The sequence below is a fragment of the Momordica charantia genome (genome assembly GCF_013281855.1).
Source record: "Momordica charantia cultivar OHB3-1 chromosome 1 unlocalized genomic scaffold, Mcharantia_2.0 BLBB01000001.1, whole genome shotgun sequence".
Classification (NCBI taxonomy): Eukaryota; Viridiplantae; Streptophyta; class Magnoliopsida; order Cucurbitales; family Cucurbitaceae; genus Momordica; species Momordica charantia.
Window position 1 is genome coordinate 2,557,883 of NW_028275157.1, and position 16,660 is coordinate 2,574,542.

Sequence of the window (16,660 nt, forward strand, 5' to 3'; positions counted from 1 at the left end):
ATCATTTGACTTTAACATTAATTACTTTGTAGGTACAGGATATTACCTTTTATTTTGCAGAGTGGCAGAATTTAGATCTGAATTCTTCATGATCTTGCACCATTCGTGTTTTTCAACACATGTGGATTTTGTCTCCGAGAAGATAACGGTCTCATCAGAATTTATATCAATATCTGCATAACTTTTATCAAATGGAACTGAAAAAAGGGGGGGATAGCTAATTAATTTCCAAACATGATCTCGTTATAGCTTGCAATATTTTTTTCTGTAAGAATATAGCAATGAATTTTAAACTTGAGTACTTTATCCTCTTGTTGTGTTGTATGCCAAGAAAGGCTTAAGAATAATTCTGCTGGCAAAGAAGTTATTATATCTTGTTTAGTTTTAAATTTTCAATATATCAAAGACAAACTTGGATAAACATATTCTTTTAAGTGTTTACCTATAGTATAACAATTTAGAGCATTCCGGTAATTTGCTTTATAAAGAAAACTGTAGAACTTTTAACTGATGATGTGAAAATAATACAAAAGACCCCTTGATGGAGCATACAAAAAGCCACTGCAACAAGAGCATATAGCAAGAAGGTTATAATTACAAAAACAATGATGCATATTCATGAGCTAAAGGTTTTATATCACAATTATTAGTAAACTTTCTTTCTCAACAAGTTAAAAAATTTTGTGTTCTATGTTCAGCAAGTAGAATTTGCCAAGATCATCTTTGTCTTTGCCCTTATTTGTTCAGGTAATTTGTTCCTCCATTTCAATCTTCATTTGGGTGTTTTCAAAATCATCTAAAGGGAATTTCAGCAGCTCCTCTGTGGTCCAATTCTTTCTCCAAAAGCTCATTTGTTATGGTCTAATGCGGTTACAGCCATTATCTCCAAATTTTGGTTTGAAAGTTTATCAAAGGATTTTCAAAGATAATAGGAGGGATTGGTTTGAATGCTTTGCTCTAGCTAAGTTTACAGCATCCACTCGCTTTCACATTTAGTCAAGGATTATTCTTCTAGTATCATCTGTTCCTCTTGGGATGCTTTTCATATTTCAATAGTTGTAATTTTTATTTTTATCTCTTTCACTCCTACGAAAGTTTGTATCTTTGAACATTTTTTTTTGTTCCTTTTCATTTTTAAATGGAAAGTTCGTATCTTGTTGAAAAAGAAAAATCTAGCTGACCTTTTTATTCAAAATCTAGATATGAACTTTTCAACTAATCATTTAATAAACTATAACAGATATATTAATCAATTATGCTCCGACAAAGATTTGAAAATAAATTTGAGGAAGGAAAAACTATTTTTTAATCAGAAGTAAGAAACACTTAAGTACTCAATTTTGTTTCTTATGTTGAATTGTAATATGTAAATTGTAGCCTCTCTTCTTTCAAGACACTTTTTTCGTTCATCAAGGCATTTATACTGAACTTATAATGGCTCATGTAATTCTTGGTCACATTTTTGTTCTCAAGTCTTGGTTCCCAAGGTGGTTTTTTTTTGTTACTCGTGTGTCCGGGTTAGCTTGCGCGTACCTCGACTATTCACGGGCCAACCACCTGACCCTACTACATTTGGTTGACAAGGAAACTCGCAGAATATTAAATCTTAGGTAGGTGGCCACCATGGTTTGAACTCATTCCCTCTAAGTCTTTTTGCTATTTACAATGGCCTCATTGACCACTTCAATCATCCCATGATGGTTCTAAGGTGGTTTATTATAAGTGGAAAATTTTTGGGGATTTGAGTAGTTTCTTTGCAGACTGCAATATTTGAAGTATCTTCTCCCATTTAAAGGTTTCATCAAGGTTGGTTTTTCTAGATATAATGGAGTCCATGGAACTTTTTTTTCTATGCGACGTCTTCTCATCCCCCTCATCCTCCTTACTCCGTCTCTTCTTTGGGATTCTCTTCTAATGAAAAGTGGGCTTACTTTGTAAAGGAGTTGGGAAAGAGGCTAAAAGATATGGCTTTTTGTGAAGAAGTTTTGTCTTTAAGAAGGCAGGAGCTACTTTCTAAGTTAAAGATGGAGTACGATATTATTTTTGCAAAGTTCAGACTAGATTCTTAAAGTTTGTTGGGTTGATGTCTCAAGCAAGTTGCTTTTCGATCCTCCCCCCTCTTTGAAGGTCTCTTCCCAATTTGAAGGATCCAGTTCAGTTTCTTATGGCGCATCTCATAGTCAAGTCTTTGGGTTTTCGCAGATTGGTTTCTTATTTCTGTATTTTCTTTTCGCTTGATCTCTTCTGTACTTCTCTTATGGCTCTATTTCACCCTCTTTAGGAGTGTGTATCTTGGAACATTGTATTTCCTTTTCAGTATTTCAATGAGAAGTTTTGTATCTTGTTCTAAAAAAATATGTAAATTGTAATTCTCATAAATTCATAACATGAAAATTTCAAAACAGAGGTAACAGATAATAATAATTTTCAAATTTCAAAAATAAAAAACAACACAGTATTAGCTTGCACTAATCATCGATGTTTTGATACACACTGAAAATTTTCCACTAATCCCAAAAATTCAAGCTTCTTATTTCTTGGGTTCCTTTTTATCCAAAGTTCTTCGAAGGGTTGTTCACAGTTCATCTTTTTTCAAGCAAGCTTCATGCGTTGTCTTCATTGGCTTCTCGGTCATATCCCTGTATAGACAAAATGCTTAGCTGTTCTTTATGGGTTTATTATGTCATTGGGTTTGGGATTTAAGTTCAACTGTAATTTTATTGTGCTCTTTGTATTCTAGTAATGGAAGTTCTCTTCTGCATTGTCTCTAAAAAGTGCGCCTTCCCAGAATATCCCATGAAGCAAGGTTCGCTTACTGAAGTTGCACCTCAACGCCTGAAGCCCACATTTTTTTTATGTATAATTTAACTTTATAGGAAGAAACTAAGAAAGTATTCTTAAAAATGCATTTCTCTCCACAATATCTTGTAAACATAATTTCTTAAACTTTTCATTATCTTATTCTTCATTGATGTAGTCAGCTGAGTTGTATGTTATTGTTCTAAAGGATTAGCTAATTATATCTTCAGTTTCCTTAAGTTTAGTAGTTACTGCACAGTAACTTGGATTTTATCTTTTTTATTCCTAAAGCTGGAAGCCTCTATAAATAGGCTCTCCTTTAGTAATGAAATGCAGATTGTTGATTCTTCAAAAAACTATTGTGCACGTTTGCATCATTCATAACACAGTTTTTTTTCATACATAAAAAAAAATATTTATATTTTTCTATTTTGCCCCTCACAAGAAAAAACCCTCACTTTTTTTGCGTCTTGGAACTTTGTAGGTAAATTGTTCTACATTTCAGCTCAAACTCACCAAGACCTTGAAACTTTATATTTGGTTAGAAACTGTAGAAACTAAAGTTTGAGAGAACTAGATAGATCTTATTCTCATTACTGAAGTCTATATATATTGACAAATATACAAGGTTGACCTGAATCCTAGAAGAGGAAGGTAAAGAACAAATGAATACATATTATTTACAAGAATGTAAAATATACTAATATATACTCTAACACTCCCCCTAAAGTTGGTGCATATATGTTAATCATGCCCAACTTGTTAGAGAGATAATCTATCCGTGCTCCGATCAATGCTTTAGTGAAGATATCTCCTAACTACTCTCCAGTCTTCACATATCCTGTAGCCACCAATCCTTGCTATATTTTCTCACGTACATAATGACAATCAACTTCAATGTGTTCGGTTCGTTCATGAAATACTGGATTAGATGCAATATGGAGAGCTGCTTGATTATCACACCAAAGTTTCATTGGAGTGGTGATGTCAAATCCCAATTCAGTCACAAGCTGATATATGCATACTAATTCACACACCGACTGTGCCATGGCTCGATATTCTGATTCAGCACTTGAACATTATACCACATTTTGTTTCTTACTTTTCCAAGAAATTAAATTACCTCCAACAAATACACAATATCCTGAAGTTGATCTTCTATCTTCCTTAAAACATGCCCAATCAGCATCTGAAAAACATTCAATATTAAAATGACCATGATCTTTATATAACAAACCATGTCCAGGAGCACCTTTCAAATAACATAGAATATGTTCCAATGCGGCTCAATGATCAGTCGTATGAGAACTCATAAACTGACTCATAATACTGACTGGATAAGCTTTGTCAGGCCTAGTAACTGTAACGTAATTCAGCTTCCCTACTAACCTCCTATACTTCTCAGGATCTTTCAACAACTCCCCTTCTTTTGTAAATTGTAAATTAGGCATCATTGGAGTACTATGTGGCTTAGCAGCTAATTTTCCTGTTTCAGTTAACAAGTCAAGTACATACTTTCTCTGTGACAAAAGGATCCCCTTCTTGCGCCTTATTACCTCAAATCCTAAGAAGTATTTCAACATTCTCAAATCTTTAGTATGAAATTGACTATGAAGAAAAGACTTGAGTGATAGGATGTCTGATGTATCATTACCAGTAATCACAATATCATCAACATATACAACTAGTAAAATAACACCATACTCAAATCTTTTATTAAAAAACAGAATGATTTGACTTACTCTTCTTCATTCCAAAAGAAGATGACATTTATTGGTATTACCTAAATCAGCAATGACAGTAATTGGATTAGAGGATGATGCCATCAATGACTCTTGATACTGTTGGAATTTAGCAAACTCTTCCGCAGAAATCGTTACCATTAATTTCTCCTCGATCATAACTTCAACAATATGGACACAAACAAGCATTGAAACAGACTAAACAAAATCTAAAAAAGAGGAAAGGGAATCGAACCAAACCAATTGAACAGAACCAAGTGAACCAAACCAATTGAACCGAAACAAACGAACCGGACCGGTATAAATCAGACCAAACCGAACCGAAATGTGATGAACCAGACCGAACCGAACCTGAACCGTATGAACCAAACTGAACCGGCCCAATCAATTGTTGCAGAATTGCAACCCTAGCAAAATAAAGGCTGCGAGGAAGACACCACGACAAATCCACAACTCACGGCAACTAATGGCCGACGACGACGGTTGACGGTGAGGCGCGGTGGCGGACAGCAAAGTGCGGTTGCTGACGGTGAAGCGCGATGAAAAAGGCAACGGACAACGATGGGCGGCAACGAATACCCATTGCGGCGAATACCCACGAACCAAGAATCTGAGAATGCGCTCGTAGACGGCGACAGCAGTGACGAGCGGCGGTGGGTGGCGGCTGCGGCAATCAGTGACAGCGACAGCAGCGGTGGCGACGGGCGATAGTGGCAGTGGCGGGTGAGGATACTACCGAACACTTCCAAGAAAGTGTTCCAAACTTCAAACCCTAATGGGTACAAAACCAACTTCAAACCCTAATGGGTACAAAACCCTAATGGGTACAAAAAACTCTATTGGGCACAAAACCCTAGCTCTGATACCATGTAGAAACTAAGGTTTGAGAGAACCAGATAGATCTTATTCTCATTACTGAAGTCTATATATATATAGACAAATATACAAGGTTGACTTATTCCTAGAAGGGGAAGGTAAAGGACAAATGAATACATATTATTTACAAGAATGTAAAATATAATAATATATACTCTAACAGAAACCATAGCCAATATATCTTTTATACATTTTTAGTTATTAGCTTATGCTCAAGAAAATATAATTAATTATGATAACAACCTAGTGGTATGTATTAAATATTACAAATCTTCCTATAAATTTAAAAATTAATTTTATTAGAAATCATTAATAACCCAGTCTACCCAACTCTTTTTTTTATATAAGAAACAGTTTCATTGATGGTATGAAATCACAAAGGGAGAGAAACAACTCCAGTCCAAAGGAGTTGAACAAAACCTCTCCAATTGGAGAAAAGAGATTAGAAGTTGTAAAAATGAAAGAGTGGAGACAATTTACACCAAAAAAACTCGGTAAGTTTTCTTGTAATTGAAAGATTTTTTGAATAACAATAAAACTTTGGTTGAGTATTCTACGAGATTATTCTCTTAGATGTAAAAATGAAAAAGTGTAGACAATTTACACCAAAAAAAAAACTATATAACTTTTCTTGTAATTGAAAGATTTTTTTTTTCAAGAAACAACTTTTTATTGATATATAAACAGGAGAAAAAGTTCAAGAATACAAACTCTCATAGGAGTGAGAGAAAAAGGAAAAAATGAAAGCAAAATATAGGCTCAACAGAGAGCAATACAATCAACATGAGAGTGATATCAAAAGCCAACAAAAGAAACAAGCTAACTTCAAATAAAAAGATCCACCAAGATGTGATGACACAAAAGAGAAATTTTAGAGGTCTTTAACTTTGGGTTCTCCATCTTTATTTTCTGCATAAAGATCTTTGAAAATCGGGGAGAATTTGTCTTGAATTACAGCTAGCTCCCTAGCCCGAGCGACTTCAATCTCCAACCTTCTTCTAGAAAATTCTTCTAACGTTAAGACTCATTCTTCTCGAAGCCTAACGAGTTCGGAATCGAGAAAGGCAAGATACTCATTCAACTGAGAAGGAGAAAGGCTCGAAATATATTTGAGAGAAGAGACGATGAATTCTTTAGAAACATTCAAAAGATTTTATAAATAACAATAAACTTTGGTTGAGTATTCTTCGAGATTATTCTCTTAGATACTAGATTGCATCATTTTGGTATTAGAGGAAGCAAAATAGCTAGACAAAGAAACATGATAGCAAGCAAAATTCCAATGGCATAAAATGATGCTTCCTACTCCAATGAGCTCTTAGCCATTTTGCTTGATCTATAACATCGTGTTCTTTTTCTTCATATGGATAGAATAACCCAAACCAGATAACTAGATTGGAAGTAGCTTTGAAGGACTACAAAGAGACATTCTAGATTTGTCCTATCAAATTGATTGCAAGATTGGAGAATGAAGATTATACAAAAGAGAGATGTTCCCATTCAAAACTTTCCAACTCTGAAAGATTCTCTACCTACCATTAATGGTGTAACCAATTGGAAAGGAAATTCTATTAAGCAAGATGATGATTACAAAGGAGGAGAGGAACTCCTATTTATAGATAGGATGATGTGAGGTAACTCCCTCACAACTAGTCACTTAGATTAATAACAGAACACAAAAACACAGAAACAAGCAACCGTTCGAGAGGGTTGCGCTCTCCCCACTAGTCTCACTCACAGAGTACAAAAGCAAAAGCATACCCTAACCTTGGCAGCCACAAAAACATATATCCTCCCTCCCCCAACCTAGGACCCACACAAAAGACAAAAGCTAAGGTCCTTCCCAAGTCACCCTCCTAATTGTAAGAAGAGGGGGAATTACCCCCTTTACCCCTGCGTACATAAGTATTTCTAATAGGAGGCCTAACATCACCCCCTGCGGGTCCAGACACCTTGTCCTCAAGGTGGAAGTCCGAGAATTGGAGTTTGAAAGTCTCGAGATTTTCCCAAGTGGCGTCGCCCTCATCCGTATGTTTCCAGTGCACTAGAGCTTCCAATTCTTCAGTGTCGTCATTGTGGCGAAAGGCAAATACATCCTGAGGTTCAGGGAGGACTTCGAAGTCATCCGTTAGGGGTGGCACGGTAGGGCATATTTCTTTGCCTGGGCCAATGACTTTCCGCAGCTGCGACACGTGGAATACCGAGTGGATGGATGCTTCCGTTGGGAGCTCTAACTTGTAGGCGACTTTGCCAATCCGCTCCCGGATGGTAAAGGGGCCGTAGAAGCGTGGGTGCAGCTTTTCATTCTTCCGTTTAGCCATCGAATGTTGCCTGTAGGGTCGGAGTTTCAAAAAAACCTATTCTCCCACCTCGAATTCCACCTCCCTGCGATGTGCATCCACGTACTTCCGCATACGATCTTGGGCTAGGGTCAGGTTAGCCTTTAACTTATCCAGTGCTATATCACGCTCCTCGAGTTGTTGATCTAGCGTGGCGTTGGTTGTCTTTTCGCTGCCATACAACACGAGTGGGGGTGGAGGCCTGCCGTACACTGCCTGGAACGGGGTGGTCCCGATGGAATTGTGGTACGTGGTGTTATACCAAAATTCAGCCCACGTGACCCAGTGCCCCCACTATTTAGGATTCTCACTGCAAAAACAACGAAGGTAAGTTTCTAAACATTTGTTCACAATTTCCGACTGACCATCGGTTTGGGGGTGGTAAGCAGTGCTACGGTGTAGTTTAGTGCCCTGCAAGCGAAATAATTTTGTCCAAAAGTGGCTGATGAAGATCTTATCGCGATCGGAGACGATGGTGCGGGGAAATCCATGTAGGCGCACAACTTCTCTCACAAACACTGCTGCCACCGTTTTTGCTATGAAAGGGTGTTTCAAGGGAATGAAATGGGCGTATTTGCTCAACCTATCCACAATCACATAGATCGAGTCCTGTCCCAATGACTTCGGCAGCCCCTCGATGAAGTCCATGGAGATGTCCTCCCAAATCCGATCTGGTATGGCCAAGGGTTGTAGGAGGCCGGCGGGAGCTACGGCAAGGTTCTTATTCTTCTGGCATGTGTGACACTGCTCTACGTACGCCTTGGTCATGGCTTTCATCCCCGGCCAATAGAGCTCCCCTGTTAGGCGCTTGTAGGTTCGAAGGAATCCTGAGTGACCCCCTACTACTGAATCATGGAACATCTGTAGGATGGTGGGAATGAGAGAGGAAGTTCGTGATAGGACCAACCTGTTCTTATAGTGTAGCACACCCTGCTACAGCGAATATCTTGGGACACTGTCGGGGTCTTTCTGTAGTTCCTCGAGGATTTTAGTGAATTCAGGATCCTCGGTCACTTCGGTCTTAATCACATTTACATCGATCAAGGTTGGTGCTGAAAGGGCTGCCAGCTGACTGATAGGTGGAAGGCGTGAGAGAGCATCGGCGGCCTTGTTTTCCAAGCCGGGTCTATATTGTATTTCAAAGTCGTATCCCAACAATTTTGTTACCCACTTTTGATATTCAGGTTGCACGATCTTTTGTTCCAACAGGTACTTCAGAGCTTGTTGATCGGTTCTCGCTATGAACCGTTGCCCGAGCAGATATGGCCTCCATTTCTGAATGGCTAAGACATTGGCCATCAATTCTCTCTCATAGATCGGTTTAAGCTGGGCCTGCGTGGAGAGGGTGTGGCTGAAGAACGCTATGGGTCTTTGTTGCTGGGATAAGACTGCACCTAACCCCGTACCTGATGCATCCGTTTCGATGACGAAGGGTAGGGTGAAATCTGGTAGCGCTAGGACGGGCAGGGTCACCATGGCATTCTTAAGCCCTTCAAAGGCCTCAGTGGCTTCGGATGTCCAATGGAAGGCATCCTTCTTCAACAGTTATGTCAACAGGGCCGCCATGGATCCATAATTGGAGACAAACTTGCGGTAGTATCCCGTCAAGCCTAGGAATCCCCGCAGCTCCTTGAGGTTCGTCGGTTGTGGCCATTGGAGCATTGCTCGAATCTTTTCAGGGTCTGCTTCAACGCCTTTTGCTGACACCAAGTGTCCCAGAACTCGATCTTTTCCTTGGCAAACTGACACTTCTTGAAGTTGGCACAAAGAGAGTGATCTCTCAGTATGTTGAAAACCACAGTTAGATGGTGGATGTGGGCATCTGCATCCGAGCTATATATTAGAATATCATCAAAGAAGACCAAAATGAACTTACGTAAGAATGGTCGAAATATTTGGTTCATCAATGCTTGGAATGTGGCAGGAGCATTGGTGAGACCAAAGGGCATCACCATAAACTCATAGTGACCCTCGTGTGTCCAAAATGCTGTTTTGTGCACATCTTCAGGGGTCATTCGGATCTGGTGATACCCCGATTTTAGGTCTATCTTCGAATACACCTTCGAGTCGTGGAGTTCATCTAGCAATTCCTCAATGACAGGAATGGGGAACTTATCCGGTATTGTAGCATTATTCAGAGATCTATAATCTACACAGAACCTCCAACTACCATCTTTCTTCTTTACTAAGATCACGGGGCTCGAATATGGGCTGGTACTTGGCCTGATCACCCTAGCCTCTAACATCTCCCTAATTAGTTTCTCTATTTCGGTCTTCTGAGCATGGGGATAGCGATAGGGTCGGACATTGACGGGTGGCTATCCTTCTTTCAGCTGGATTCTATGGTCAATGGCTCGACAAGGGGGCAGGGAGGATGGTGGTTGGAAAACCTCTGGGTAGCTAGCTATTAAATTCTCGATTTCCTGTACCCGGCGGCTGGGAATGATGGCCTCAGTGGCCTCCTGTCCCTCCGGTTGTGCAGAGACGGCCCTAAGCTCCACTAGGTACCCCTGATCATGTGTCTCCCAAGTTCGTGCTAACTTCTTGAGAGTCACCTCCAGTCTCATCAAGGTTGGATCTCCTTTGAGGATGATTCTGTTGTCCCCATTTCTGGTAAGTGCCTGCCAATCCACCTCCATCGTTCCTAGGGTGCTCAGCCATTGCATTCCCAGCACCACCTCCATCGTTCCTAGGGTGCTCAGCCATTGCATTCCCAGCACCACATCTAGGTTTCCCAGCTCAAGGGGAAGGAAATTTTCTCTGATGGTCAACTCAGGGAGGCAAAGGACGACTCCCTTGCATATTCCCTTGCCCCTTACGACTACGCCCGTGCCCATTATTACTCCATAGTTGGATGTCTCGTGTAGGGGAAGGGAGAGCGCATCAACTAGCTTCTGTGATATGAAGTTGTGGGTGGCTCCACAGTCAATCAAGATGACCACCTCCTTATTTTCGATCAGTCCCCGCAATTTCATGGTCCCTGGAGTTGAGAAGCCCCCGACGGTGTTCAGTGCCAGTTCGGCGACTTCCCCTACCGTGGTGGATTCTTCCCCTTCCATGCTCATAATCGGCTCTTCTTGGTCCAAGTCTATTCCTTCGTCGTCGTGCACTACGAAGACCTTCAACTCTTGGTTCTTACATCTATGCCCAATGCTGTATTTTTCCTCACACCGAAAACAGAGCCCTTTGTCCTTGCGCCGTTGGTACTCTGTTTCCATTAGCCTTTTCTGTATCTGTTCCCTTCGTAACGATTGGGTCGTAGGATACGACTTACCAGATAGGGTAACCGTGCGAGTTGTCACTATCTCTGATGTCTTGGGAGGCGTTTTTGGCGTATTCGTCGATGTCCTAGGGCCCTGACTTGGGCTGCTATCCCTCGTTGTATGGACAGACGAATTCCTATCTTCAATAAGTTGGGCTTTTTTCATGATTCGTTCGAGGCCCACCGGTTCCCAAAGTTTAAGTTCCTTTCTGATGTTGGGCTCCAACCCGTTGATGAATGTGCTTTCCATAACATCCTCAGCTATATTAGGCAAAGACGCTAACCAAGCTTCAAATGTCTGTCGGTATTCAGTAACCGTACCTTCTTGCTTGATGGAGAGGAAGCGGGAAAGGAGGTTTTGATCTTTGGAATCGCTAAACCGCTCAAACATTCTGGTTTTCAGGTTGTTGCAATCCGCGAATGGTTGCCGGTTTTCCGCCCAGTAGTACCATTTCATAGCAGCCCCTTCAAAGCTGATAATGGTCACAGTCATCTTCTCCTCCTCACTTAGGTGGTTGATCTCGAAGTATCTCTCAGCTCTAAAGAGCCACGAGTCTGGGTCGTCCCCTGTGAAGATGGGCATCTCCACCTTTTTAAACTTGTTTCGTTCGACCCCGGGTCCCTCAGCTCTGCCTGTTGATGTCTCGCCTTGTTGCTCACCGTTTCCTTCGGGTTGTTAAAATCCTCTTCAGGGCTGAACTTCCATTCTCCGCCGCCGCAGGCCGCGGGCTTTTCCCTTGGGACACCTCTAATATGAACTCATCCAACTTTCGTTGAGTTTCCTCATTCTTGCGACGTTGCTCGATCATCAGTGCTTCACTCCTCTTACGTTGTTCCTCCAGTTGGGAACTAATTTGTTGTAGGACCTCCTTGATCCCACTTACTTCCTTTTCGGTCGACTCGCACCTTTCCTCTAACTGTTTCTTGTTTGCCATTCGCACTCTTCCCCCGGACGAACGTGCTCTGATACCAATTTGTGAGGTAACTCCCTCACAACTAGTCACTTAGATTAATAACAGAACACAGAAACACAGAAACAAGCAACCGTTCGAGAGGGTTGCGCTCTCCTCACTAGTCTCACTCACAGAGTACAAAACCAAAAGCATACCCTAACCTTGGCAGCCACAAAAACATATATCCTCCCTCCCCCAACCTAGGACCCACACAAAAGACAAAGGCTAAGGTCCTTCCCAAGTCACCCTCCTAATTGTCAGAAGAGGGGGAATTACCCCCTTTACCCCTGTGTACATAAGTATTTCTAATAGGAGGCCTAACAGATGATTACAAAGGAGGAGACCTCCTATTTATAGATAGGAGCCTCGATACATAAGGCTGTTAAAAGAACTAGCCGTTGGAGCCTAATAACTAACCACTGGATTTTAACTGGTGAGGGACCGGCCACTGGATTTTTCCCAAGACCATCTAGAGACATTAAAGTCTCCTACAATGATCCAGACATTAAAGTCTCCTACAATGATCCAGAAATTCTCATAGAGACAGAATGAGGTCTTTTAGTTCATTCCAAAATTGAGAATGGTGCTCTGATGTAGAGGGGCCATAGATGCCTGACAGCCAAAAAGAGAAGCCATCAGCTAGTAAAAAGTTTAAGGAAAGGGAGAAGTATCCTTCAATGATCTCCTTTGAGGTGAAGACCGAGTCGTTCCATAGAACAAGGATCCCACCAGCCGAACCAACAGCATTTTAAGCCGCCCAATTGATCCCATCAGAGCTCCAAAAGGGATTTAATAGTGGTAGTGTCGATTTGGGACAGCTTTGTTTCTTGGAGAATCAACACACTGGGATTAATGCGGGAGATAGATTGCTTGATAAGGGCCCTCTTCTTCCATGAGCCCAAGCCCCTCACATTCCATGAGAAGATCTTCATTTAACATGGGATGGTCCCCCCTTCAGGAGCTTCCTTTTCTCATAGTTAATGGAGGAAGTTAAGTTTTTGAGCTCTCGTATGCCAGATTTTGGTTTTTGGTTCTTGTTTGGCTTTTTAGCCTTTGCTTCCGCTTGTGGAATGGCCATGATGCATAAACCCGACTCCTGTACGTAGTTGGCTAGGTAGCGTTGTATGTAGCTGGGGAAAAAAAGGTTTTAGCCAGCTCTTTGTCAGCAAATTCCGGGCTGGCTTGGTTGGCCAACAGGGGGGACGGTACTGTTGTGTCGGCCACCAATGGGGAAAGAGAGGGGTGGGAGGGAGGATTGGTGATGGGGGGAGTATCAGGAAGAGAGTCGTGTTGTACAAGGGTAGATATGTTAATAGGAGCTGCCTAGGTTATGGGTAAATCACCAAAAAGAATGGTGGGGATGATGGGGGTGGTGGGACTGTTGCAGATAGCCAGAATAGGGTTGTCATCGAGAAGCAGACTAGAGAAATAGTCAACTTCATCTAGACCAACAGTGGTAGGGCTGCTTTGTAAGGGACTAGGTTTCCTTCTTTAGAGGAGAGTGAAGGATTGGGTTTTATCCCTGACAGTCACGTGCTTTCCTTTATCTTGTATAGAAAAAAGCTTATGTACCATAGCTTTGGGAGGCGGGTCATAGGGAGCAAGGGTGTCAGTAGCTTTATCTTTCCCTCTTGTCAAGAATAAGGGTGTTTTAGGCAGGTCAACATTTGTTGTCAGCAGGTCAGGAGGTGCAGGCATGATGGTGATAATGCTATGCTCATCTAGATGAGTATCGCCGGCAAGTTTTCTGGAGGCTCCGATGGAGGCCTAGCGGCAAGAATTCAGTTTTCCGGTCGATATCATGCAGTGTTGTTGAGGCGCACCCGGGCGTTCGCCTCAGACGAGAGGCGAGGCGATTTTGCCCAGGTGCGCCTTGCAAGGTGCCCAGGCGAGCACCTTCAATCGGGCGCTCGCCTCGTTGAAGCAAGGCGATCTGCCTTTTTTTTTAATGTGTTTTTTTTAAAAGAACCTTTCTCCCTCGCGAAATACCTCAATCCACAAACCCTAACCATTCTCTCTACCTCTCGACATTCACCTTCACCACCCTCAATCTCCAGCCATCGCCCGCTCCCGTCTCCGACCATCACCGTCGTCGCTCCCGTCTCCGACTAAACTTATTGAATTTGGTTGTTTTATGTATCTTGTTGACATTTACTATGACACTATTTTGGTATTTATTTTTTAAACTATGTTTACTATATAAATTTATGCACTATATATATAGTTTTTATTTATTTATTAAGGTGTGCCTCGCTTCACTCAAGCGTCACCTTTGTATCGCCTCTCGTCTCAAGGCGATCAAAGGGCTTGTTGCCTTGAGGTGTGTCTGGCGCCTCGAAAACACTGATATCATGTGGCTGTGTTTTAGTGAGGCATTGGTATTACCTTGATTCCCCTGTACTCTGATCAAGTTCTGGTCTCTGAAGAAGGGGTCGATGAGGACTGTGATGGCACCCTCCTGTGTGATGGATGGTGGAAGCTCAATAAGGGCAGGAAGGAAGCCTGTGTTGTTTCCTTTCACCTTAATCTTCAATTCCATAAGATTTCTAAGGCTGGAGGAATTCTTGGAGACTTCTATAAAACCACCACATTGTTCCCCAATAAAAGGATTGACGATGTCATTCCAAAGATGAAGAGGCAAATCTCTAATGGTGATCCATCCGCCAAAGGGAGGGACTTGCCGGCTTGAGTTGATATTAAGTGTACTCCATTTAAGAAACAGGAGTTTGAATGTACCAATGGATTGCCAGTCATCGATAAACGTGAGGGATGTTGCTTGATTCCCATCTTCACATCTGAGGAGGGCCTTGTCGGCATGTATGGGGCTAATGGAGCAAAAATCACTAATCGATGCTTGTATAGACCAGAGGATTGAGTGCCAGTCGTCATGGAAGGAATGGCGCTGCACTATGATCCATCTGCTCCAAGCAAAGATCTCAAGGAACAAAGTTGACTTAGTGGCCGAGTCCGTGGTATGGGTGTTGGACGATTCGGTGGATTTGGGCAGGTGAGGAAGAGAACTGTGAGAGTGGGGTTGATGCGGATGGGGCTTTGGTTCAGTTTGAGAGGTCTTGGATGGTTGGTCTGTAGATGGGTAGTTGTATAAAAGGTTTCGGAAAGCCTTCCAGCCTCCTTCCTCCACACCAGAGGGAAGCATAAGCTTGTTCGAGCCACCATTGCAGTCAAGCTTATTAATCTCCAGCCAATAACCCTTCTTGTTGCTCAGTTTTTCAATCCACAGTGTATAATCGTCACTGCGATGCTCCTTGAAAAACTTGTGGGTGAGAGGAGAGTCTATGAGAAGGTTTAAAGCGGAGAGAAGCCAAGAGGTGGATGTCCATGTAAGTGAAAGGGAGTAGGTGGTATCCTTGCCAATCTCTGACAATCTAGCTCGACTACCACAGAAGAGTTCATCGACCTTGATAGTGAAGGTTTTTTGTTCGATCTTGATTTTCCGAGCTGGATAGTTCTAGGGAATCATGATGGCCAAGTGATCGGATATGGGGGTAAAGGAAGTTAAGCAGAGGAAGTTCCATCAAGGGTGGCGGTGTGGTGGCGGAAGAGGGAGGTGGGTGGGAAAGGTGGGGAGAGGGTAGAGGAGAGCATCTTCTTTTTCTTACTCACTGTGTCAACTTAATGACAGATGTTCCATGAGAAATTTGGATTGGAGAGAAATATAGATTTTGAGCTACAAATTCAGAGTGGTTACAGACGTTGAGGAGAGGAGATCAATCTTCTATTGCAGCTAGGTGGTGTCCTTTACAAGGAGGGTTTCATAACTAAATTCACGCCAACTAGAAACCTTTTTTCATCCTTCTTCACTAAGGGGAGGAGTACCGTTCCTTATGCTCCCTCTCCTCTCCTCTCCTCCTATATATTTTATGAGACAATTATATGCTTGTTGTCCCCATCATAAAATTAATTCTTGAATTCTTACACTGTGAACCCATTTTTCCTGAATGCATAATAAACCACCGAGAGGAAAAACATTTCCTTGATGACATTGTCTTCCCAAACCAATTTCAACCCAGACTTCAAACAGAAGAATAACAAATTTTGAAAAGAATGGAATGGAACAAGAATATAAAAATGGCTCATTTCCAAAAGCTCGGCACAAGCAAATCAAACAGATAATCCCAAAATGCAATACGAAACAACCATCGGATCATTCGAACAAGAGAAAAAACGGGAACAGAGAAGCATAAACTCGGGGGGAAGGGGAAATGGAAGAAAGTGAAGGCACCATACTTAGCTTCGCCCAGTTTTCTGCGGAGGAATTTGAAGCAGAGCTCTCTCCAATTTCCACCATAACCGGCAGTAGGAGAAGGGAAGCGCTAGCGCCTGATGGCTGATAGATTTTGAAACGAACGCAATTACAATTATAAATACAAACGCCGAAAAGTAAAAATAATTAATAATAATAATAAAATAGAAAAGTATTCAAGTCTAGAAGCGTGCAGCGGAAGTTGAAGTAAACGCCTGATGACTACGTCATACGTGGAGGCACGCACGTATTAAACTTGGGGAATTATAATCTATATATAATATTAAACGCTAAATTATTCAAAATTATCTTGATGTTTGAGGTCTGTTTCAATTATACACCCGTTGTTTCAATAGTTTATTTCTGCTCTCTTTTTTTTTAATACATCTCACTCGCAACTTCTTGATTTGAGATAAATTAATTAC

At 41.6% G+C, this 16,660-nt stretch overlaps 1 protein-coding gene across 8 annotated transcripts in view; it reads right to left on the reverse strand.

Annotated features, from left to right (window-relative positions):
* Positions 1-16,377, reverse strand: part of LOC111024677 (RING/U-box superfamily protein) — a 57,977-nt gene extending 41,600 nt beyond the window's left edge. For all 8 annotated transcript variants that reach the window (XM_088119102.1, XM_088119101.1, XM_088119112.1 and 5 more), the window contains exons 1-2: positions 16,220-16,377; positions 47-197 (exon numbers count right to left, since the gene is read on the reverse strand). In XM_088119102.1, coding sequence (XP_087975228.1) covers positions 47-197; positions 16,220-16,280 — 212 coding nt within the window. In that variant the 5' untranslated portion in view covers positions 16,281-16,377. The remainder of the gene's footprint in view (positions 1-46; positions 198-16,219) is intronic.
* Between the last annotated feature and the right edge of the window lie 283 nt (positions 16,378-16,660).